Source organism: Cyphellophora attinorum, assembly GCF_001299255.1.
Source record: "Cyphellophora attinorum strain CBS 131958 chromosome Unknown Contig13, whole genome shotgun sequence".
NCBI classification, from domain to species: Eukaryota; Fungi; Ascomycota; class Eurotiomycetes; order Chaetothyriales; family Cyphellophoraceae; genus Cyphellophora; species Cyphellophora attinorum.
Genome location: NW_017253241.1, coordinates 708,918 through 731,365, shown reverse-complemented (window position 1 = coordinate 731,365; position 22,448 = coordinate 708,918). Strand labels below are relative to the sequence as shown.

At 53.5% G+C, this 22,448-nt stretch overlaps 9 protein-coding genes across 9 annotated transcripts; 6 read left to right on the top strand and 3 right to left on the bottom strand.

Moving 5' to 3' along the window:
* Positions 1 to 928: 928 nt before the first annotated feature.
* AB675_11527 (uncharacterized protein) lies at positions 929 to 2,083 on the top strand (the record flags this gene model as incomplete). The annotated part of the gene is made up of 1 exon (XM_018140383.1): positions 929 to 2,083. The coding sequence occupies one exon, from the start codon at positions 929 to 931 to the stop codon at positions 2,081 to 2,083; it is 1,155 nt and encodes a 384-aa protein (XP_017999858.1).
* A 487-nt stretch (positions 2,084 to 2,570) lies between these two features.
* On the bottom strand, positions 2,571 to 6,401 carry AB675_11526 (Niemann-Pick type C-related protein 1; the record flags this gene model as incomplete). Its single annotated transcript, XM_018140382.1, has 1 exon — positions 2,571 to 6,401. The coding sequence occupies one exon, from the start codon at positions 6,399 to 6,401 to the stop codon at positions 2,571 to 2,573; it is 3,831 nt and encodes a 1,276-aa protein (XP_018000177.1).
* Positions 6,402 to 6,810: 409 nt separating this feature from the next.
* On the bottom strand, positions 6,811 to 9,549 carry AB675_11525 (Nucleoporin nup82; the record flags this gene model as incomplete). Its single annotated transcript, XM_018140381.1, has 2 exons — positions 6,811 to 7,098; positions 7,150 to 9,549. 2 exons carry the CDS (start codon positions 9,547 to 9,549, stop codon positions 6,811 to 6,813), a joined length of 2,688 nt encoding a protein of 895 aa, XP_018000181.1.
* A 318-nt stretch (positions 9,550 to 9,867) lies between these two features.
* AB675_11524 (Nuclear cap-binding protein subunit 2) lies at positions 9,868 to 10,374 on the top strand (the record flags this gene model as incomplete). Its single annotated transcript, XM_018140380.1, has 1 exon — positions 9,868 to 10,374. The coding sequence occupies one exon, from the start codon at positions 9,868 to 9,870 to the stop codon at positions 10,372 to 10,374; it is 507 nt and encodes a 168-aa protein (XP_018000136.1).
* Positions 10,375 to 10,478: 104 nt separating this feature from the next.
* AB675_11523 (putative pyridoxal 5'-phosphate synthase subunit PDX2) lies at positions 10,479 to 11,320 on the bottom strand (the record flags this gene model as incomplete). Its single annotated transcript, XM_018140379.1, has 2 exons — positions 10,479 to 11,031; positions 11,082 to 11,320. The coding sequence occupies 2 exons, from the start codon at positions 11,318 to 11,320 to the stop codon at positions 10,479 to 10,481; spliced, it is 792 nt and encodes a 263-aa protein (XP_017999977.1).
* A 467-nt stretch (positions 11,321 to 11,787) lies between these two features.
* On the top strand, positions 11,788 to 13,526 carry AB675_11522 (uncharacterized protein; the record flags this gene model as incomplete). The annotated part of the gene is made up of 2 exons (XM_018140378.1): positions 11,788 to 12,948; positions 13,062 to 13,526. 2 exons carry the CDS (start codon positions 11,788 to 11,790, stop codon positions 13,524 to 13,526), a joined length of 1,626 nt encoding a protein of 541 aa, XP_018000045.1.
* An 818-nt stretch (positions 13,527 to 14,344) lies between these two features.
* On the top strand, positions 14,345 to 15,369 carry AB675_11521 (Mitochondrial amidoxime reducing component 2; the record flags this gene model as incomplete). Its single annotated transcript, XM_018140377.1, has 2 exons — positions 14,345 to 15,142; positions 15,193 to 15,369. 2 exons carry the CDS (start codon positions 14,345 to 14,347, stop codon positions 15,367 to 15,369), a joined length of 975 nt encoding a protein of 324 aa, XP_018000002.1.
* A 722-nt stretch (positions 15,370 to 16,091) lies between these two features.
* Positions 16,092 to 17,807, top strand: AB675_11520 (tRNA pseudouridine synthase 1; the record flags this gene model as incomplete). The annotated part of the gene is made up of 1 exon (XM_018140376.1): positions 16,092 to 17,807. The coding sequence occupies one exon, from the start codon at positions 16,092 to 16,094 to the stop codon at positions 17,805 to 17,807; it is 1,716 nt and encodes a 571-aa protein (XP_017999951.1).
* Positions 17,808 to 19,013: 1,206 nt separating this feature from the next.
* AB675_11519 (uncharacterized protein) lies at positions 19,014 to 21,056 on the top strand (the record flags this gene model as incomplete). The annotated part of the gene is made up of 7 exons (XM_018140374.1): positions 19,014 to 19,130; positions 19,181 to 19,349; positions 19,395 to 19,528; positions 19,585 to 20,004; positions 20,566 to 20,836; positions 20,904 to 20,968; positions 21,021 to 21,056. 7 exons carry the CDS (start codon positions 19,014 to 19,016, stop codon positions 21,054 to 21,056), a joined length of 1,212 nt encoding a protein of 403 aa, XP_017999964.1.
* Between the last annotated feature and the right edge of the window lie 1,392 nt (positions 21,057 to 22,448).

Here is a 22,448-nt window from a genome sequence, read left to right as displayed (position 1 = left end):
TCCTGCCAGGCTTCAAGGCCTTCCAGTCTATCTGACACGGATCAGCACCACGGACCTAGCCGAGACCGGTTGACAGAGGAGCTCTCTGACCGGTTGACAGAGGAGCTCTCTGACCGGTTGACAAGGATGTTGCCAGACCGGTTGACAAGTTTCTGCGACTGCCTCGCCAGACTCTGTGCGCTGCAGGAGCGATCAGCTGACGGCATTTGCACCTGCCTCGTCAGTTACTCTCTCCGGCAGGAAAGTACAGCGACAATCGCACCTGCCTCTTAAATAAATCCCTTGGCAGCGGCGTCCCAGCGGCATTTGCACTTGCCCTTTCCATACACTCTCTGCGGCAGGAGCGATTGGCAGTTGACCGCTGCTCATGAGTTTGTGGCGGAAGGTACGACGGAGCGGAACGACTTGGCAGCGAATTCCGCCGCGCCTCACCTGAGAGTCTTAGCTAAACCCATCGCACACACCAGTGCTACACAACCAGGCACTGACAAACATCAAAAAAGCAAGAAGATCCAACCGGTGCCAAGTCGAAGGGTGATTTTGGGGGACTACCAACATTCTTAACTGGGATGAGGTCCTTGCTACCGCACATCGGCCCAGCTTCTGAGCCTCAGCTGCCTGGCCGTGAGTACCTTCTGCTTGCCACTATGTACTTTGCAATGTCGAAGCTTACTCCCTTTGCAACACTATATGTATGTTCATGTCTACTGCTCTCTCGCAGAAACCAATCCATCGATTCCTGAGCTTTCAACGTTTGCCCTACAGGAGTCCAAATCTGATCAATTCTGGGAGCCCTGGCTGAGCCTCCTCTTGTGGCCACATATCGAGACACAATCCTCGAATAAGCAACCCCAACACGCTGACCCTCTGTACTCGGCTCCGAAAACGACCCTTGCGCGTATCGAAGGCATTAAAGTGTACAATTACGATGACTCCGCCGGAGGACGAATCGCAAAGTACTAAGTCGCTGCGGCAGCTGGCATTGGCGAAGACGAGGTCCCTTGCACAAGCAAAAGACGTCTCATATGACACGATCTCGAAGCTTCCCTGGCCAGTCCAAAAAGATCTCTGGGACCAGCCTTCATGTCGAGAGCAGCAACTGGAGCGTCTAATCGCACGACTCGCGAGCGTTCTGCCACGCACCGATCTGGAACCTCAATCGACAGGAGATGTTTCATACAACCTGATTTCGAATCTGCCTTTGCAGAGTCAGAAGCACGCATGGCACCAGCGAATCGAGCGCGAGCAGCAGCTGGAGCAGTGCCTTGCGCGTCTCGAAAGCGACGTGCCACTGATTGATCGCGAAGCTTTTTTCGGCATAGATCCCAACCAGAACTTCATTGATCAGCGTCCTGATTTGTCTTCACCCGGAAGCAGCGCAGTAGCATCCCAACAAGCTAATCCCAGCAGCGAGTGGCAGCGCCTCATCGACCACTTACATTGCTCACTGAGAGCGCACGAGGGGATTCATGGACAGGCCGACCTTGGGATCCAATATGACAGGAGGATTCAATACAGATCGGCTCGTTTCGTCAAGAACAACGAAGACTCGACATCCCGCTGGGGCTTGTGCTTTGACGAGAGCTGCAATCACGACGAGCACTTCGCTCTGACCGAATTGATCTCGCCGTCTCTCTTCAGATGCCGCCTGAGTACTTTCCTCCAAGGATATTCTCCAGTGCGACAGACAGATGCTAGGGCATTAATTCGCTTGATCACTTTCGGACCATTCGGAATCGCCATTAAAGAGGACAGCGTGCTTTACATGATGATTGGAACCTTAGACAGGAAAGAGAACCGGGTAGCAGAGTTGTGCATCAATGTGCTTCTGGGCCCAATCGACGACTTGTGGGACGGCCCGAGCCTGCGCCAATCAACTGAAGGAATTGAAGCCCTTTCGCTGGAGTCACGGCAAATGGCGCTCGCACGCCGATATGGGAATGCTGCAAAAGCTTTGAAGAAAGAGATGGAACGCGAGCTAGATCGCCAACTAGAACGCGAGCTAGAACGTGAGCGACCATGCTCCAGAAGGGCTGAGACTCGTGGGTACAAGAAATCTTCCCGCTCATGGCTGAGACTGTGATCGGCTTAGGAAATCAATACAACCATGTGACTCGGGCAGCAATGCAACTTGGTAGCACGTGGATGTACGTACTCACGTACGCCGACATGTGCAAGGAACGGGGACGGTCGTTGAAATCCATCTGCAAGACCTCAGAAGCTGTATGGGTGACCGACGGAGGAAGTCAGGCAGTCGAGGCATATGCAGTTTCCATGCGCAGTGACTCAAAGCAGATGAAACGACCAGCAGTAGCGATCAAGGGGTCAACCCATGAAGATCGGCTTCCATAACGATGGACCTGCCATGTACATGTAACAACGCTTGACAGCTCGCAGAATGGACGTGCTGAAATAGTCCCTGTAATGAGTGAATGCACTTCATTAATCGCTAGTGTCATGTAGCGCTCCCGGCGCCTATGATTTAGCTTCTCTTCAGCATATCGAAAGTTCTCGCCATAGCCGGTTTACTCCTCATCACTACCACCATCCATGAGCCTGGAAGCAGTCTCCTAGTACACACTCCCCTCCTCATCACTATCCTCATCGTCTCCCATCCCTCCATCGCCCAGCAGACTCCTATATCTACCTCTCCTTCCCAAATCTTCTCTCAAGCCACCCTCTCCCTCACCACTCACGTAGCCTTCATTTCCACCGGTCAGACTTAGAGCCACCGGCAAAAAGACTAAAGCATGACTACTCGCCAATATCACCAGCGCCAACCAAATCCGGAAGTAGTACACCTCGAAAATCTTACTCCGCGTGAACGCCAGCACGGCCACACCCAAGAACTTCGTAATCGTGATCCCCGAAAAGACACTCCCTCCCACATTCACAAGCGCAGCCCACGCCCTCAGATCGCGCCCACGGAACTTGTTGCGTCCGCGATCGAGGATTGCTTTAGCTGGGAACATGAACGCCCGCGCAATGTGTGCGCAGAACTCAACACCGATGCCAACGCAGATGACCAGGTTGACGAGCGACACAGCGTTGAGGCTGACACCTGCGACGGCCATGACGCCGATAATGTCGACGAGGATCATGATCACCGTGACGGCGACGACTGCGCCAGTGAGCAGGCTGCCGAGAAGGAGTGAGGATAGGACGAAGATGATTGCGACAGCGATGCAGAGGAGTGTTGCTGTGAGTCGAATGATGCTGGAGTATTGATCAAAGAAGATGTAGTGTTTGCTGTACGGGAAGACGTCGATGTCCTGAGCATCAGAGATCTCGCGGGCGATGCGGCGGGCAGCAGCGTACGACCCGATGAGGTCTTCTTGGCTTTGGAGTGGGGTGTGGAAGGTGCGGAAGTGCGAGGCGGGAATGTTGGTGTTGTTGTGGTCGATGACGAGGGCGTCTGAGTAGGCAGCCTGGCCACCAAGAGGGCATTCCTCGGTAGTAGGTGATTGGATCCAGCGAGAGACATAGTCGATGAACTCGTGGCCTTCGGGCATGCCTGAGAGGGTGATGTTCCATTCTCCGTCCGCAAGACATGGGCTATCGTCTTCGTTGACGCAGCAATTCTCGTTATTCGGATTCAGCCAGAAGAAGAAGTCGTCGATCCATGAGGCTGTGGCAGAATTGATGTATGACACGGAAGGTCGCTTTGATTCTTGCTCCAAGATCAGTGGCAGTGAGAAGTCCTGGCATGTGGTGAACTGGCCACAGATCTCTTGCTGCGATACCCGCTGTGTTGCATTGACATCGCGTGTGACGAAGTACACCGGTGGACCTTGGCCAAAGTAAGCGTACAAATCATTGAAGTAGTTGATCAGGTATGAGTCCGCCGGGATTGCGATTCGCTGATCTAGACCAAGCGCGATTTCCGGCAAGAGCGCCAGACCAGTACCAAAGATAGTGATGAAAATCGCGACAACGATTGTTTTGATCTTGTTGTCCATCAATTTTGGCGCATACCATCTGCGAATGAAGCGCTGCAACGCGCCTTCCTCATCACTACCGAAAAGGTGTCCCCCCGGCATGTTGACCGAGTTTGCACGCTTGACAGTAATGCATGGGAAGCAGTCCGCACGCAGACTTTCCACACGACGCTGATTCAGGGCCAGAATTGAGATGAACATGGTCACCTGTAGTATGGCATTGATGAAGACTGCGCCGGCCGCATATGCTGCAAAGTTCTTGACAGCAGGCATGCCCACGAAAGCGCCCATAGCGAACGCTATCGTCTCGGTCGAGGCGGATAGCAAGATGCTGGGGCCCATTCTACCGAGCGCTTTGGCTACACGCGTCTCTATCTCCTCGTCCGGATGACTAACGTTGACTCGGTCAAACTCGTGTACGATGAGGAAGATGTTGTCGACGCCAACAGCCAGCACCAGGAATGGAATGACTTCGGCGATGATCAGGGTCACCTTGACACCTGCCGCAGAGAAAAGGCCAACGGACCCAGAGACTGACATCAGAACAATCAGGATACCGACAACACCGAGAGTGAATTTCGATTGGACGAATGCGTTCGATGGATGCGAGAAAAGTGACTGCAGAGTCACCGCTCCAGATCCGAGAGCGAGTGATGCGTAGATGAACATGACCACGTAGCTGATGGCAACTATTTTGGCATCGGTGTTGGTGGACTTATTCAGCTCCTCCTCTAGACTGATTTCCGTGCTGAACGACATACGGAGGCCACGCTTGGACGCTTGCTTCTGAAACTCGAGCAACTCGTCCTTGAGCGCCTGCTCCCAGATTTGGGTGATCTTGTCAGCGCCCGAGCCTTGCTCGTGATTATTGACAACCCATGTGATGGTCATGGCCTTCGCATGAGTAACGTTTTCGACTCCGTGATAGCCGCCGAGCACGCGGCCAGGGAGAAGCGGATCCATATATGGTGGGAGACATTCCAAAGCGCCAGGAGAGTCAGCGCAGTGTTCGATTGTGGCTTGCCAGTCATCAGTCAAGCTGCCTTGGAACCAGCCACTGAGCGATTGAACAACACAAGCGTCGCCTGTAGGTTTGAAGCAGAAGTCATCCAACGTGAGTCTAGCGTCGCCGCCTGCTGAAATTTTGGCAACTTTCTCTTCCACGCCAAACAGCCAGTCCAGATTTGCACGGTTCAGAACCTCGCCACCTTCGGTATCATTGACCACGAACATTTGTTCGGTCCTGTAGAAGGGGCCAAAGTTTGCGTCAAAGAATGCTTTCTCTTGCGCAGCGTCAGAGTCAGGGCTGACCCACAGACGGACTGGATCCAGTTCAACTTCGAACTTGAGCCATCCAAGGCTCAACAACCCGATAATGAGGACATTGGTTCCGATCGTCAGGCCTGGAAAGCGCGCACAAAAGCTCCCGAGTTTACTGAAAGCCCGGTCGAAAATCTGATTCAGATAGTACTTGCGATAAGGCCTATCCAGGACCCCAGCATTACGGACATAACCCTCGTCGTCCTCGTCATCGCTCGCAGCTGCGTCGTGTAAAAGTCGCAAACGTTCTGACTCTCGCTTCTTGTGCTTGATCCATGCCACGTGGCCGACCACGGCCGTGACCAGTAGAAATAGAGCGACAGAGTAGACGATAATGATGGCAAAGGATAGGCAAGGTACGACGCCAACGTGGCAGTATTCAACGTCCTTGACTTCCGGAAGTGTCGGGCATACAGCAGGACAATCAACACAGCTGCATCTGAAATTTGGGTCCGTGTCGTTGCAAGCATGCGGCGTAATGTCCAGTGGTCGCGCGTTCTTGTCCTCGTGTCTCGGCTCCTCCAGGAAATTGATCTGAAAAGGACTACCGAGAAACTTCTTGTCGCCCAAGAATTTGAGAAATTGAGTATAGTTCTTTGCGCCGCCACCAATAAAGCTCATGGCCTTGCCGCCACTGGCACCATTCTTGACTTCTTTACAGCTGTCGTAGAAACCGCTCTGGTACTCTGTTGACCATATGTTGTCAAGCTCCGTAACGATATCCTTGCCTGCTGATGTAGTCTCGGTTTGCGTGACGTTGATGAATAATGACTGGTCGGGCGAACAGGTGAATGTACAGAACAGATTGAAGAAATTGTCCTTGCAGGCCGGACATGAGGCAATAATGCCCTCTGCTCTCTTGAGATTCGTGCGCAGGGCGTCGACCTGCTCCTGTTCACAGCAGACATCGCCTTCGTTCCATTTTGGACCGCATAGATCGACTAATGACTGACGCAGTTCGGAGGTCGGTGTGGATGCTTTGCCGTTATCTGGGCAAGGAAGATCGGAGCCAAAGAACCCCTGCTTGCCACAGTGACCGCGAATGGCGCACCTGCCTGGCTCATGGATCTTTGTTGGCGGTGAGGCAGAAGTGAGCGGAAGCGCCACTGCTAACACAGTGGTCGCATGTCTGAGTAGTGTCATGGTCTCGACTGTGCATTCATTGAGGATGAGAGAACTATGCAAAGACTGACTTCGATATCGACAGAGTCACAACAGGCAACCCATGCAGATGCTAGAGAATGAATGATGTTTATTATTCGGTTGCGCCAGGCACCATGCAAATCATGACTGGCAAACCGCGGCGCGACCGTTTCGATTCACTGGACTGATCAATGCAGCTAAAACGTCATGGCCGGGCGGCAAAACCGAAGTTTGGGGGCGAGTCACGGTGAGCACGTGATCGAAGTACAAGTTTCGGGCACTCCCAGTCAATCAAGGGCTTTGATAGACACAGATTCGTGAGCCGACTCGTTGGCTTTCACAATACTACCCGGGTACTATTCAAACATTGTCACATCACTGTCATCAGTCAAGAGCTGGCACCAAGAGCTCAGGCCAACCCACTTGCCAGCTTCAGACCCTCCAACCTCCTCGTAGCAGCATCGATGACCGCAGTCTCACGCTCCACTAGATCCTGCACGTCCTGAATCCGCTCTTTCTGATACTGTGCGCTCACGAGGGGAAAGATTCCAGACCGCCGACTTGCTATCGACGACCTCGATGATGCCAGGTCCGAGCTGTTCTGACGTTGGAGCGAGGGTGTGTCTGAAGGTTGTCCTTCTTGTCTCTCCTGGAGCACTTTGGCTTCTGGCGTGAGCTTCTGGGACAACTGTTGAGCCTGCAAATGATGGTTAGCTCTGCTGGATGTCAAGGTATTGCGACAACTCACTGAAGCGAATCGTGCCGCAAGCGAGCCCTTCTTTGGCTCGACTTCCTGACCCTGCCCAATTCTCTCGCTAATACTTTCGACTTCCTCGATCCAAGCGATTTCTTTGGCAGACAATGGCTTCTTGTTGCTGCTAGCTTGGCCTGCTTTTCTCCGCAGTTCCTCAAACCGCGATTTGAGATCGCTCTGTTTCTGCTTGATGCTCTGCAGTCGTGTCTCCTGGTCCTTCTTCTCCTCTCCGGGTCGAACCTCGTCACCGTCCGCTTGGTCTTTGATCCTCTGTAGCCGATCTGCCAGCTCAGTCATGTGCCTGACTTGTTCTCCAAGCTCTTCTTTCAGTCGTTCACAGCGACGGAACAACTCCGCGCCAGCCTGTTCCAACTCGCTTGTGTAGCCAGATACCGTTCGATGGGCACCGACCATCAAGTCAAATACCGCAGGACTAAGGCGGAGTGGCTTCTGGGTCAATATTGCACGATTCGTTTTTGGCACCTGAGCCTTGAGACGATTGATTATGTACTCTGCCGAATGGTCTAGGCAGGAAGGAGGTTCGTAGATCTGCCTGCTTGGTGGATAGTCGATATCTTCAGGTGGCTCCACAGCAGCTCCAGGACCCGTGTGAAGGATAATTGGCGATTGGATCAGAGCGCTCGACTGTCTGAGAAGCATAGACCTGATATGTGCTTGGTCGAAAGTCGATCCGAAAACATAAGGACTCGACGTTGTAAGTAATATGTATCCGACGTCGAGATCGTCGATGACGACGGGAGCTGAGAGGCTGTCAGTCAGTCGCTCTTTGATGTTCAAGACAGTATCAACGACCGCGACCTGGCTCTGACAAGCTGTCGCTAAACGGGTTTGAAGTCGGTCATCAGCGTCTGTGTCAGAGAAGACCTCCTCGCCGATGCGGTTTGCCCAGTCGTCAAGCGAAACCGAATGCACTTGTGAGCCGACCGTAGCGAAGACTGTACTGCGGTTGATGATATCTGGCGTCAGAATGACAGAAGCCAAGTCCGTGGCTGGCTTTAGTTCGATGGTGGCAGCATGTACAAGGTCTCTTCCCTCGGTTTCTGGGACACTGAACGTGTTGCGCGCCTTCTTGGGCAGCCATTGCCCAGTGACACCCTCTAATTCCAGGCTTATGTGAAGACGACTGTCCGTGGTTCCCAGCACGAGGACTGTATATGGGACGCGGTTGGGTGCGATTTCGTCTTCAGGGTCTTCGTCGAGACTATCTTCCTTCTCGAGTCCAGGAGCCATGACGTACAGATCAGTGACATCGAGATCTCCATCGTCGTCCATTCCAAGCTCAAAGGGGCCTTGCAAACGCGGTATGGCACTAGGGTTGGATGGGCGAAGGCGTATCTCTGGTCCTGACTCATCATCAGGCGATAAAGGCTCGTCGTTGTCGATCTCGGTGACCCATTCATACTGCTGTTCAACAGATCGTCGCTCTTCGGCATCTTCGTCGCTTCCTACAATCGTGGCCATCTTTGACACCGTAGAGGTTGAGAGGGCTGGGATAGTCGTAGTGGTCGGCTGCCAAGTTGCAGGAAGCAGAGGACACAGCGCATAGACATCCCCATTTCTCATAGCGGTCCACAAGGTCATGCTTGCCCAGGGATCTTCATCCTCGTCACCGCGCCCACCAAAGCAGCACGCGGAGACTTCCATGTCCACATCGTCAACGGAGAAGCCCTTGCTCTTGCCAAAAGCCGCCGGTCGGAAGTCCTGGTCGCTTGACACGCCATCCGCTAATTTACGAAGGTCAATGTCCAATGCTGGCTGCTCCACCGAGGTTCGATTCAGGCGGTCGATCTCCCATAACCGGAGCGAGGCGTCCGCCGTGACAGTGATCAGGCAGTCTGTTGATGCTGATGCGGCAGCTAGAGGGTGCCACAGTACTGACTTGATAGGCGAGCCAGGTATAACATGCGTTGTAGGACCAAGTTGCATTGCTCGAACCTTGACTACGGGCCGCTGGGGCGTGGAGAAGGAAGCATGATCTGGGAGCGGTATCACATGGACCGTGAAGTCGGTAGCAACCGCAAGGTACTGCTCGGACGGTGATATGACAAGCTGTCTGATAGCATAGAATGTCGAGAAGCCGACGGTCTTGTATGCAGGCTCATCTTTTCGGCTTCGTGAAGTGTCCTCGTATCGATCTTTGACTTGCGCCAGATCAGTCCACCGCAGTTTGTTCCCAATAGCGACAAAAAGTTCGGTTCCGCGCTGAGCGATCAGCCGCTTAGATCCCGCATCGTCAACCTGGCTATCGGACAGAGAGGGTGAATTGGTCTTAGTAGGAGACGTCGGCACATTTGGTACAGGATCTGAGAAAATGCTTGCGCCGGGTGATGGTCGACACAGCCATGGTGGCGTCTCTCCTATTCGTTTCGGCATGTCAGCTGTTGACCGTCGCAAACATACAACAAGACATCATCGTCTGTGTGTCCACCACGCAAGGAATATCAGTCAATGTTTACGACTGCAGGCTGATCTCAAGTTCACTTGGAGGAGTCTGTGAAGTCGCGAAAGCGTGTCTAGGGTTAGGGCTTATGCAAGCGTTCAACTTCAAAGAAACTCGCGCTGTCACTCATTGCACCGTCGTACCCCAGCTGCTGGCTAAAGTTGCATCACTCACACCGACCTGCATTTTGAGTCCGTGAGCCATCGACTTCTGTTCGCACCACGTTCAGTCTGTCCTACGCAGCGCTCGAGATGCAGGCTCAGACTCAGTTCACCACCATCGATCGCCTCGACCGGCCTAGTGCCTACTTCACGTCTAAGAAGAAGGGTCGCTATAGTCGCGATGGCGAGTCTCAGGAGCCAAAGAAGGACGATCCTCTAAAGGACGCAACCACGCTATATGTCGGCAATCTCTCATTCTACACAACGGAAGAGCAGATACATGAGCTCTTCTCAAAGTGCGGCGAGGTAAAGCGACTAGTCATGGGGCTTGATCGCTTCAACAAGACACCCTGTGGATTCTGCTTCGTTGAGTACTACACCCATCAGGACGCATTGGACTGCATGAAATACATTGGAGGGACGAAACTGGACGAGAGACTCATCCGATGTGATCTTGATCCAGGCTTTGAGGAGGGACGTCAGTATGGTCGAGGCAAATCTGGAGGTCAGGTGCGTGACGAATACCGAGACGAGTACGACCCTGGAAGAGGTGGCTATGGACGGTTCTACGATGGGAAGGAAGGCGAAGACCGATGAAGAAAAGAGGTGCCAACCTCAACGACAATCTATAACATCTATGCGGACCCGCGCCGAAGCCCACCCCGAACCTGAAATATCGATCCGAACAGTAGCTATATAGCTCACACGGATCTCCGCTGAAGCGCAGCCTGGACTTCCCGAAGCCACCATTGATGTATCCGAGTATCGGCAGTCAATTCTGGATGAAAGCTGGTCCCAAAGACGTTGCCCTGCCGTACCGCAATGATGTCGCCAACGTCATCCTCAGCATTGACTTCAGCTCCCTGTTTGGCTGCTTTGCGGAGCCGACCAGGCAAAGTGCCTAGAACTTCAACTTCAGAGCCCATAGCAGCTCGAGCCGCATCGTCCTTTGCTGTTCGGGAAGGCGCGACTACGGTATCTGCAAGCCTCTGCTCACTCTCCTGCGAACCCGAAATATTAGGCAGTATCTTCTCGACGATGGGGGCGCGGATGAAAATGCCGGGAAATTTGTCATCCAGGAATTGCAAGTTAAGGTCAGCTTGGAAGCTCTCAATTTGTCTGCCGAAATGATTTCGGTTGACTCGAACATCAAGGCCGCCGATGAGTTCCTGTCCGCCCTTCTTGGTGGCATTTGCGGCCTCGGCGAGCAGGATTAAACCTGCGCATGTGCCCCAAGTTGGTCTTCGGTCAACCCTGTCTGCTGTCAGCATGAATTCAGTGCCGTGACCTAGAGTTAGATATACTTGACGAATTGCCGTAGCGGTTCGAGTAGGTCGGATTGAGCAGCGACCAAAGAGATTGTGGTGCTCTCACCACCAGGAATGATCAACGCATCGCATTGCGACAGGTCTTCCTTATTCCGTACCTCGATGAAATTGAAAGATCCTTGCTTCTCGTTCAGACGTACTGCAGCGTTTCGTAAGAGCACCAGATGCTCCAGGAAGGCGCCTTGTAGAGCAAGCACGCCTACTGTGACTGTCATTGCAATTCCATGTGCAGTGATGTGCGAGCGATGGTCTGGTGGCCACTTTTATTACTCGAAGTCAGAAAACCTTCGTGCCAAGCCCGGCTCCTTATGACATACATGCAGCCCTGTCTCGACATCAACCAGTGTGAACAACGTCCTTGCTGACCATGTTCACTTGGGTCTTGCCGTACGTGTCACTTGCATTGCGCTCTCAAGCGTTATTCTCGGCCATTGTTGTGCTCACGGAGACGTGACGCCCGTGTCTGCTCCTTGGACTCATCTCGTGCGTACGTCTAGACCGCGTCATACACTCCTCCCTGTCATCTTTGGCTGGTCCAGAAGAGCAATGCGGTAAGCGCAACGGTTGCGACAAGGCCTTCGACGATGCTACGTCATCGTGTTGACAGGTCCTTCCCTCCACCGCCACCGCTGCCAGAGTAAGCCTAACCACCAATCGGCAGCCAACTCAACAGCCTCCAGCTATGCCACCTTCACCGCCACTCAAGACGGCATATGCGACGCCAGTCGTGCGCTTCTACGTGGACGTGCGGCCAAAGATCCCGGCAGGCCGCTCCGGCGATGTGGACCTACCGCTTCTGCATTCATTGACCGAGGCTGAGAGAGCCAAGATCCAAGCATACATGCGACCAGCCGACCGACTCATGTCACTTGCGTCTGCACTGCTTAAGTATCTCTTCATACACAGGTATGCACGCATACCATGGGATGAAGTCAGGATATCGAGGACCCCGGATCCACATCGGAGGCCGTACTGGGAGCCTGGCGCCGGTTCAACTGGCGACTTCGGCCTCGAGTTCAACGTGTCTCACCAGAATGGCGTGGTTGTGCTCTTAGGTTGCCGGACGCCCGACGAGCAGAGCCAGGCTTACACCGCGCCTATCACTCGGGTGCTCAATGACTCGATCGATGGGCCGCCTCTCCCAGAGAATGCACACGAGCAGGTAAGGCTAGGGGTCGACTTGGCTTGCGCGAATGAGCACGGGCGAACACCAGCAGATGTCACTACACAAGCCAAACTGGACGAGTGGGTGGACATCTTCGAGGAAATGTTCTCTGATAGCTGTCGGCAGAACATGAAGACAGCTGCTATCCCTGGGGCTGCCTCGAGCACTGATTTGGTACAGCAGCGATTTCGCCGCTTCTATGCTTTCTGGGCGCTGAAGGAGGCCTTCATCAAGATGGTCGGGGAAGGGCTGTTAGCTGACTGGCTAGCTAAGCTCGAATTCGAGAACGTGCAAGCGCCCACTCCAGCAAAAGCGGACGATTTTCCAGATGATGGGTTTAGTTGGGCACTACAAGACGAGGACGAGCTGAAATGGACGCCGCCAGAACAGGCAATCAAGCACATCAGAGCCAGTCTTTACGGCAAACAGCTGAACGATGTGAACCTGTCTTTGGTGGCGTTCGAGAATGACTTCTTGCTCGCTACATCTATGCACGGGGTGCAAGATGCGACAGAAGGCACACCTCAAGAACGATGGATCAAGCTTGATCTGGAGCGCGATTTCCGGCGATGTGCCGAGGGCAAATGCACTTGCTTGAAGCAGGATGTTGTTGAGATGGCAGGTCCGCTTACTGCTACAGGCTCAGCTTCGACTACCGATGCTGTGCCGTATGCATTGGTGACCGTGGACATTACCGACGAGACATGAATCAGGCAGGTACACCAGAGCGCGATACTTGTGTCCAGATCGACCGAATTGCCATCTATACTGCTGAACCGTCATGCATTTAGGCTCCTGGCAAAGCCTACCGCCTTTATAGTTGCAAAACCGTCCTCGAAAAGGCTGGCTCCAAGCTATTCCACCCGCTCCCACCGCAGCACCGCCCGCCTCAGACTCCCGTCTTCAGCAAACATATCCCGCCTAGGCCTCAACTCCATCACTTTCGCTCTCTTCCCGTCTCCGCCTTCCCACTCAAGGACCTGAACCCTTCGAACCTCCCATCCACCAATCCTTTCCGGATCAGTCGCAACATCGACCTTCGTCCTCCACCACAGCCCTTGGACGTCTTCATAGAGCTCGACGCGACCGCAATACATCGAGTGGCCACGGGCAACGTGTGCGACTTCGGCGTCGGGAGCGACTTGCCATTTGGCTTTGGAGGGGAGGGATCCAAGGTTGGCGCGGTTGGTGAGGTGGGCGGAGAGGCTAAGGTGGCCCAGAGGACCTGGTCAGAAGGGTCTGGCATCTGTGCATAGGGCAGCTGGGATTAAGAGGGAGGGAAGGTCGCATTCGGAGGGGAGCTGGGCTGGGCTCACTGAGGGACCTAGGACGGACTTACTAGCCAGTGGGCGAGAGTTGGACTATGCCCAAGGGATTGGGACGGGAGGAGTGCAATGTTGGTGGGTCGCGTCGGCATTGTAGAGCTCGTACGATACGTTGGTCCACAGGCCAGCGAGAGCGTGCGAGTATTCGGACCAGATGTTTGGCGTTGCAGGCGAGGACCAATAATCTGCCATGCTTGCAATTGCTGTAGTGGTTAATGCTACGGGTGTGGAAATTGATGCTCGGTTTCGGATGGCAGCATGGTGCCGTGCTTCTACACACACTTGCAGATGTTCTCCGATATCGTAAGCGTTATCTCCACAACCTCGGTCTACTCGCTAAAAAGTATTTGGAGGAGAGCTTGGGGCGGTAAGTGTTATGGCTGCTACCTCCCTGGGAACAGAGAGGGAAATATCTGTGCATGCTAGACACATTCGATACTGTGTTGCAACCCATGTTCTTTATTGGGAGCGCGACGTCCATCCTGTGTCGTGTGTGAACACGCTCTGAGAAATTTGTGCTAACGCTTCTGGGTATGTAACAGCGGCCGAAGTCAATGATCAGCGGTCAGAAGAGCCGCAACGGGACGCGACTCGCGCTGTTCCCCGCCAAACGTAAGGGCGGCAATGACGCACATGTAAGTCGAAATGTATAACATAATACTGGGATGCTTCCGAGAGCAATCTTGCGCTTCTATACACCACGTAGTAGAGAGCTTGCCACGATATTCCCTGGACAACAGCCACCCATCATGACGCTCACCGTATCCGAGATCACAGAATTGCGGATCTACCCCATCAAATCATGCCGCGGCGTCAAGGTCTCCTCGATCAAGTCCACCCTACAGGGCCTGTACCTCGACCGACGCTGGATGTTCGTGGATGCAGAGAACAAGTTCCTCACCATTCGGCAGCAGAGCAAGATGACACTGATCAACACCAAGATTGATGAAGAGAAGCAGCAGCTGGTCATCACCATTGGGGACGACAAGGAGAAGCAGATTGCTGTACCGCTCTTTCCAGACCATGAATACCTCGAGAAGCACACGAAGCCCGCGACTGTCAATATCTGGGGCTCTGATACGAAGGCATACATGTACACGGACCCGAAGATCCAGGCGCTGTTCCGGGACTTCATTGGGGATGGGAAGGAGGTGAATCTTGTCACCAAAGACCCGAGAGATCCTCGCATCTGTGCAGGGAATGGCTCTCCGGAGGTGCTAGGACGGCAAGCTACTGTTAATTTCCCTGACGTGTTGCCGGTCTTGATTGCCTCAGAGGCATCGCTGGCAGAGCTGAATGGGCGTCTGAAGGCGCAAGGTGAGGAGGAGATCACGATAGAACGCTTTCGTCCGAACGTCATCATCAAGGGTGGGGAAGCGTGGTCAGAGGATAGTTGGAAGACTGTGCGCATTAATGGATCGAGTGCGCCTTTGTCGAATTGGATGCCGTCGATGGTGTCTGGCATGACCGGAGCGGTCGATATGGATGTGGTTGCGCGTTGTGCGAGATGTCAGGTTCCGAATGTGAATCCTGATACAGCAGACAAGGTAAGTCAAGTCCTAGGCTCCAGGGGAGGCAAGTACTGAACGCATTCTAGAATAAGCATCAACCCTGGGACACCTTGATGAAGTATAGAAGGATCGACGAGGGCATCAAATTCAAGCCGTGCTTCGGCATGCTTTGTGTACCCAGAAATGAGGCAGAGATCGAGGTCGGTATGAGGTTCGAGGTGCTGGCGACCACCGAAGACCACCATTATATGAAAGGTTTCTGAGATGCAGATCAGGAGAGCATGGTCAAAAGACAGAGTTATGTGGCGCTTGATATGTAGAGCGAGATCATTTATCATGGATCATCAAACAACCTTGTGTATGAATGTGATGTGTTGATGCTGGGAGTCGAGCAAGAAGTTGTTCGATGGGCAAAGCTTTAAAGCTCAATTTGCCACGCCGGTTGACAAGCTTGACAAGAAGCCAATCAAGTCTGCCGCAGCTTCTCCAATCTGGAGTGCACTCGGTCTGCGTCGAGGAATTTCGAAATTCTGTGAGATCACTTAAGCTTGCTGCGTAGACTCTCAGAAAAGAACTCACACTCACTTGGGAGCCGGGACGCGAACAGAATACTTCCACCGGGCTCTGATGCCCCTTAAGTGCTTTGTATCGAGGTGTACAGGCAGCATCCGGAAATATAGCAGAAGTTACCGAGCGACGCTCTCCACGGTGGGAGCCAGATCGCAATGGCGGACAACGGAGGGTCTGAAGGAACGTCGGGTGAACCCAGGTCTCGAGATCGGCGAGATACACAGCAGGACCGACGATCAAATCCGCGAGATTTTCAGAGGGGAGGTGGCCGTGGGCGGGGCGGCCGCGGCAGCCATGGTCGAGGAGGTGATCAGGGCAAGAAGAGAGATATGGGGAGATCGGCTTGGAGGTGAGTGCGTATCCTACGGCTTGGTTGTACATATGTTGTCCCTACAGAGCGAGGCGCTACAGTACGATGGATCTGGGACTGACTTTATGGCTAAGCAAGCAAAAAGGCGACAAGCGAAAGCGAAACGAAGACGAGCAGGCGGCGAAGCGTCAACGAGTAGACCGCGGTGACGAGCCTTTACCGATCTATGCGACTAAGTTCGAGGAATCTGAGCTGAAGGCCGAGGAGCGGAAGCCAAAGAAGAAGGTGGCTGTAATGATTGGATACGCAGGCACAGGCTACAGAGGAATGCAGCTTGCGCACGACCAGAAGACGATCGAGGGAGACCTGTTCCAGGCCTTCGTCAAGGCCGGTGCTATCTCGAAGAACAACGCCGATGACCCTAAGAAGTCGTCTTTCGTGCGATGCGCGAGGACAGACAAGGGAGTGCATGCGGCGGGTAATGTCATCAGCTTGAAGCTGATCATCGAGGAGGAGGATATCGTGAAGAAGATCAACGACGCACTGGTGCCGCAGATACGGGTCTGGGGATTTGAGAGGACGAACAACAGCTTCAGCGCATATCAACTGGTGGACTCGAGAATATACGAGTATTTGATTCCATCGCACAGCTTCCTGCCGCCACATCCCAAGAGCTTTATGGGCATGAAGTGTGAGTCGTGGGCAAAGACGAAGGGCGATACCGATGCGTGGTTGGGGCGTCAGGAAGAGGTGAAGGGCTACTGGGAGAAGGTTGATGAGGACATCATCAAGCCAATTCTGGAAGAGTATGACGACCATACTCAGAGTGTTCTGAGACGAGCACTATACCTCCAAAGTGAGATGGCCCAAGACGAGGCCGCCGATAGTGACGTCAAGAACAAGCAGGAGCAGAACACAGAGGGTCAGCCGAAACACTTTGCTCCAGCCCAAAGCGGCGACAATGATGCGAGTGAAGCCCAAGAAGGTCAGGGAGCCGACGGGCAGCACGATGCTGAGCAAGAGGACAAGTCATCTGAATATAAGCCCTTCCGTTCTCCAGCAATCAGTGAAGGCACAAAGCGACTTCGACAAGCCTACCTTAAGGCCAAGCGGGCGTATCGCATTCCAGAGAAGAGACTGCACCGAATCAGGGACACGCTGCAACAATTCGTTGGCACGAAGAACTATCACAACTTCACCGTCCAGAAATCTTTCAAGGATCCGTCAGCCAAGAGGGTCATCAAGTCATTCGTGGTCAACCCAGAGCCTATCCTCATCAATGGCACCGAGTGGCTGAGTCTCAAAGTCCACGGTCAGAGCTTCATGATGCACCAGATTCGCAAGATGGTCGGCATGGTCGCTCTCATCGTCCGCTGTGGCTGTGATCCCGAGCGCTTGACACAGAGCTTCGGCTCAGACATCATATCGATTCCAAAGGCACCGAGTCTTGGATTACTCTTGGAACGTCCGGTTTTCGACTCGTACAATCGCCGCGCAAAAGGAGATTTTGGCCTCCAACCAATTGACTTCGACAAATACAAAAAGGAGATGGACGAATTCAAACAGCGCGAGATCTATGAGCGCATGTACCACGACGAGGAAGAGGACAACGTGTTCGGCAACTTCTTCAACCATGTCGATGCTTTTCCAGAGTCGACGTTCCTGTACGTCACTTCGGGCGGTATCGAGGCCACCAAGGAAGTCACTGAAGGGCTCGCTGTCAAGAAAGGAGATGGCGCTAATCGTGCTGAAGTCATCGACGACAGTGATGAGGACTCAGACGGTGGTGTCGTCCTCGATAGGCTTGGTGACGAGGGCTAGCCTGGTCACCGGAAATGCCTCGCTGCTGCTTAAGCTGCAGGAAAACGGTGAAGTGTGTTATCGCACCTCAGGCTGGGACAGTATGCATTCAACACGATTCTTGTCTTATCTACTCCCAGGCGTGTTCGGGTGGTCGTAGAGACTGCCTCACGGTCCATGTTTGACAGCGTTCGTCCATAAACGAATCAGCTCGTATTCATGGGAATCGTGAAAGCGAGCGGTGTGCTAAAGGCATGCGCTTGGCGTGAAGCCTGCACGATTAGCATGACATGGCATTGGTGCCCAGTAGCTCGATGATCGGTTGGCGGGCTGCCATGTGGGGATTTGCTGATGCCAGCTTGCAGCAGATCGAAGATCGAGAGCTGGGTAGTTCGGAGGAAAACCAAGCTGGCCGACCTTCACGACGGGCGACATTTGCATGAAATGATCATGAAGGGTATTGAGAAGTAATGGCTCTTGACTTCTGGAGCTGTAGAGCTTCGTAGCTCAAGAGCTCAAAGAGCTTCCCATAGCTTCAGAGCTATGAAGCTATGAAGCTCCAAAAGCTATGACAGCTGTTGGTATGGTACCTGAGAAGCTCAGCTTTGCTTGGGACCTGGACAGCTCTCGATTGGAGGTCGCAAAAGGTTTATCTGTGGACAGATAGGTTTCGACGGAAGCTTGACAACAGCCAACGAGCTGGAGGGAAGGCGATTGTGATTCTTGTGAATGGTCAACGGCAAGAAGGTTCGTGCTGCATGGTTTATCAGAGGAGGGGAGCTTGCGGCTTCAGCAGCTTAGCGGCAGCACTGGGCAGGTACCCCCAAGATCCCAGGCTTTTGCTAAGCTGGTTAGGCTTCGCGCTTGCCCCTCCGTCAGTGCCCAGGAAGCCGTAGCCGTGCCCAAATGTCTGCATGCACCCGGCAAATCGCCAAAGCTCCTTCCCTCTCTCCTTCCACAACTTGTTGCCTCGTTTGCTGGGCCTACACACAACCTCGACTCTCCCCTCCACAACCTGCGCAGGTCGCTTTACAACACTCCTTAGACGTCCATATCACAGATGGACCGATAACACAGACCTGTTCCCGGAACGAGTTTCCTTACGTCGCAACCAGATCGATTGGGCCAAGACGTGTTGTGGGTGACTGAGACTCCGAATGTCCCGACTCCGTCATTTTCTCTGAAGACACGCTTCTCCTTGTCTTCCCGTACCGTTGGTAGCAGGCAATGCCGACCAAGCCAGCCCTCACAGGCTCGTTCCAAGTCTCCAGTGAAGCAGAGAACGAGGTCGTCTGTCCGCTGAACAACCAAGATGGCTCTCTCTGTCGCAAGAAATGCCTCGGGGTGCGTGTAGCGCTAGCATAAACTGCGAACGCATCGCTAACAACGTGCAGGAGAAGCGTTACCGCTCCATGCAGGAGCACATCAGACGAGCGCATCCAGACTTCTATATTCCTAAACTACCTGCTACCGAGGAAAGCTTTCAACTCATGATAACGACACCACCAACAGCCCGTCCACCTCAACCCCAACCCATCGCAGCGCCTCAGCGGCGTGGTCCTTGTAAGTGGTCACAAATGGGTGGGCGCTCTGGCTAAACCCCCACAGCAGATGCGAGTGAACACGATCATCTTCTCGGTGACCTCGATGGCATGGGTGGCCACATGTCCCTCCCAGGACAACCTGGACTCTCCAACGCGGCTGTTGCGCTGGCACAAATGAACCAGTGGGACAACGACTTCGTAAGTTTCCTCCTGCTGGGAGAAGCATCAAGACGCGCAGACTTATAGCCCTCCAGGATGTCTACTCTGACGCGGATCTCCTTAAACGCGACTCTGGCTATGGCCTACCCTCACTACGCGATCACTTCGATGAAGATACCCTACACGCCTTTGGCAGACAACGCGAACTACTGCCTTCGATAATGTCACCAACCAACAGATACTCCTCACTACCTCCATTTCGGCAACAAGTAAAACGCCCACACAAGCCATCAGTAGGCGAGAACGCACGCAAGGGCAAACACGAACGCGGCAAATCCTCGAAAGAGTTCTCCGCCAAGGAATTGTCCCGAAGACTCAGCCTGGAAGGACGAGTCAAGGCCATGTCAGCCGAACCTCCAGCTGTGGCCGAATGGGCACAGGGAAGACGATGGGCAGACCTCGTGGAAGCTGCAACCAGCGCCACTGAGGCTGACGACGATCGGGATCTCACTCCTGTAAGTCAGATGACATTTTTCGATTGTCCTCTGTTTACTTGCTGCTGTCAAGAGATCGAATTATGGTAGGAGGGATGTTGTGGTTGCTCCAAACGGGCATGAAGCCTTGTATTATTGTCTGTCCTTGTTACCATTACTTTACTGTCCTTATTTACCACTGGAACGGCCACACTGCACAACAGAGCCTACGATCAATATACGATAATGGAAAAGTTCACTCGGTCCGCATCGACCAGGGCATGGTATGTATGCCAGATGGGTCTGAGGGAATAATGTCAACGAAAAGAAACCGGGCGGTCGCTCGCCTCGGCATTTTTCGGGCTACTCCTGTTTTAAGCCCAGTCGAAGCGACCAGGGGGTACGGAGAAGGGTGGTGGAAAAAGTTTACCTTTTACAATCCATCCCGCTCCTTCCTGGTTAATTACCGAGTAATGGTGTATACCACAGTACCGTCCTGGCGGAGCCTGCATAACATCATGCCAGTTTCCCAGCCTCTTTTCTATTTCAGTCTAGTTTATCGATAAGTTATACAATTTGAGCTTGTTGCTAACAACTTGGCAGATGCCGCAGGGGCCCCAAGGCCACTCTCCGCCGTCAAACATGAATCCGGTGTCCGCAACCGGCCAATACCAACATCGCCTTTCAGCCAGCTCCGCTGTAGACGGTTCAGGAATGTTCAATCGATCATCACTGCCGCCGGGCATCCGACTAGGTACTCAACAGCACAATCCGTCTCCGCTCGCACGAAACCTGACGCCGCCTCCCGCCGACTATCTGAGGTCTGGTACAGAGCCTTTCCCATCGGTGGAAAATCTCGAGTCCGGAGGCTCGGGTAGCAACTTTCACATCTCGGGCTCTGCCTTGCCCAGCAACTCCGTCAGTTCTAATGATCAAACTAGTCCACTTGTACGCCATCACCACTCAACGGGCTCGAGTTTCGGCAGCAAAGCAGACACGCTCGAGAGTCAGTTACACACCCAACATGCAGCTATGCGCCCGCTGACCATTGTGTCTAGTATATTGCGCTTCATGTACCCGCCCGTGGCGTCTGAGAGAGGCATTTGCCTGTACAGAATGCATATCGGCACTATGTCCAGATTGCGTAGGCGCTATCATCAGCAGTCCACATCTTAGAGAACCCGGTCAACCTTCGTATCGGCGTGGATGTCCTAGTAAGTCGATCCTACTTACTCATGCCAGTCCATCCGTAAAATACTGTATTGCAAGCACAGCAGCTGAACAAGATGATAGAATGCGGGGTGATGAGCAAGAACTTCAAGCGCTTCAACCTCGATTTCAGGTGAAAAGCATATGGCGGCGCGGAAGTTTGACGCCGTGGCCAGTCCGAGGGCAAGGTGAGACATCGCGAAAACTTTCTGCAGCGTCTTAAGCGACGTAAATCCTCGCAAAGCGGCATCACGAGATGCAAGCAGGGATGTCAATTCGCTTGCTTTTGCAAGAAAAGAAGCGAGCGGCAGAGGGGAAAGCGGGCAACAGACGTTTGTCGTGCTGATGAGCCAGCGCCGATGCATGATAAACATGCCGAGGGAGCTGATTGATCTATTGGATCATGCTGCAGCGTCTCCAGCGCGCGGACCTCCACGGCAGAGAGGGGTCATCAGCCACCGTTAGCCGTGACAGGGCCGCCCGGATGGGCGGGCCATGAATCTACGTGCACATGAAGTCACCACCTGCTAGACTTGCAGGATAACACTGCAGGTCAGTGCGAGGATGAGAGCGCTCTGTGCATGAGTAGCTCTTCCTCGCGCGCGATACTAGACGCGAATTGAGAAAGAAAGAAGGCGAGCCCCTCCCACGGGAGAGGCAGGCCAGGAAGAAATGGCCGAGGAGTTGCAACGCGGCCTTCCAGGTTCGGGGTGCCCGCATAACTGGATCATCGCTTGGCTATGCGGTCTTGTCGGTCTCGTGGCGCATGCCTCCACTTGATTGGCGGCTTGGAAACTTCATGCTTGGAAAAGCAAATTCGATTTTCCAACACAGTACGACGCCATGATGAGATGAGATGATTACCGAGACGCATTTCGAGGCGACACTCGAGAATCATGTTGACGACACATTATTGTTTTTGGCGTCTAAGCGTGGGGATTTGCGGATTCGAGTTCATGATACCCACGGCGGCTGCCCCATATAGACAGGAAATTTAGGTCGGCGAGTCACGGGCCGTTCGGAGTTCTCTGTTGCATTAATTGCATTTCGTCAGCATATAGATTATTGGCTTTTGACTTTGGCTGTCACCAATTGAGTGTGTCGAGAATGCACCTTAAGTGCACAAACACGAGTCGACAGCGTTTCACAGGCCCGGCCGGCTTGTATCGCAACGGCGGGGAAATGGTACGTACCTTTCACGAGGAGCACGGACCATGCCCCGATCGATCGATTGTTGTTACTTGTGGCTTGTCACATGGCGAATTGTGCAATTTCAT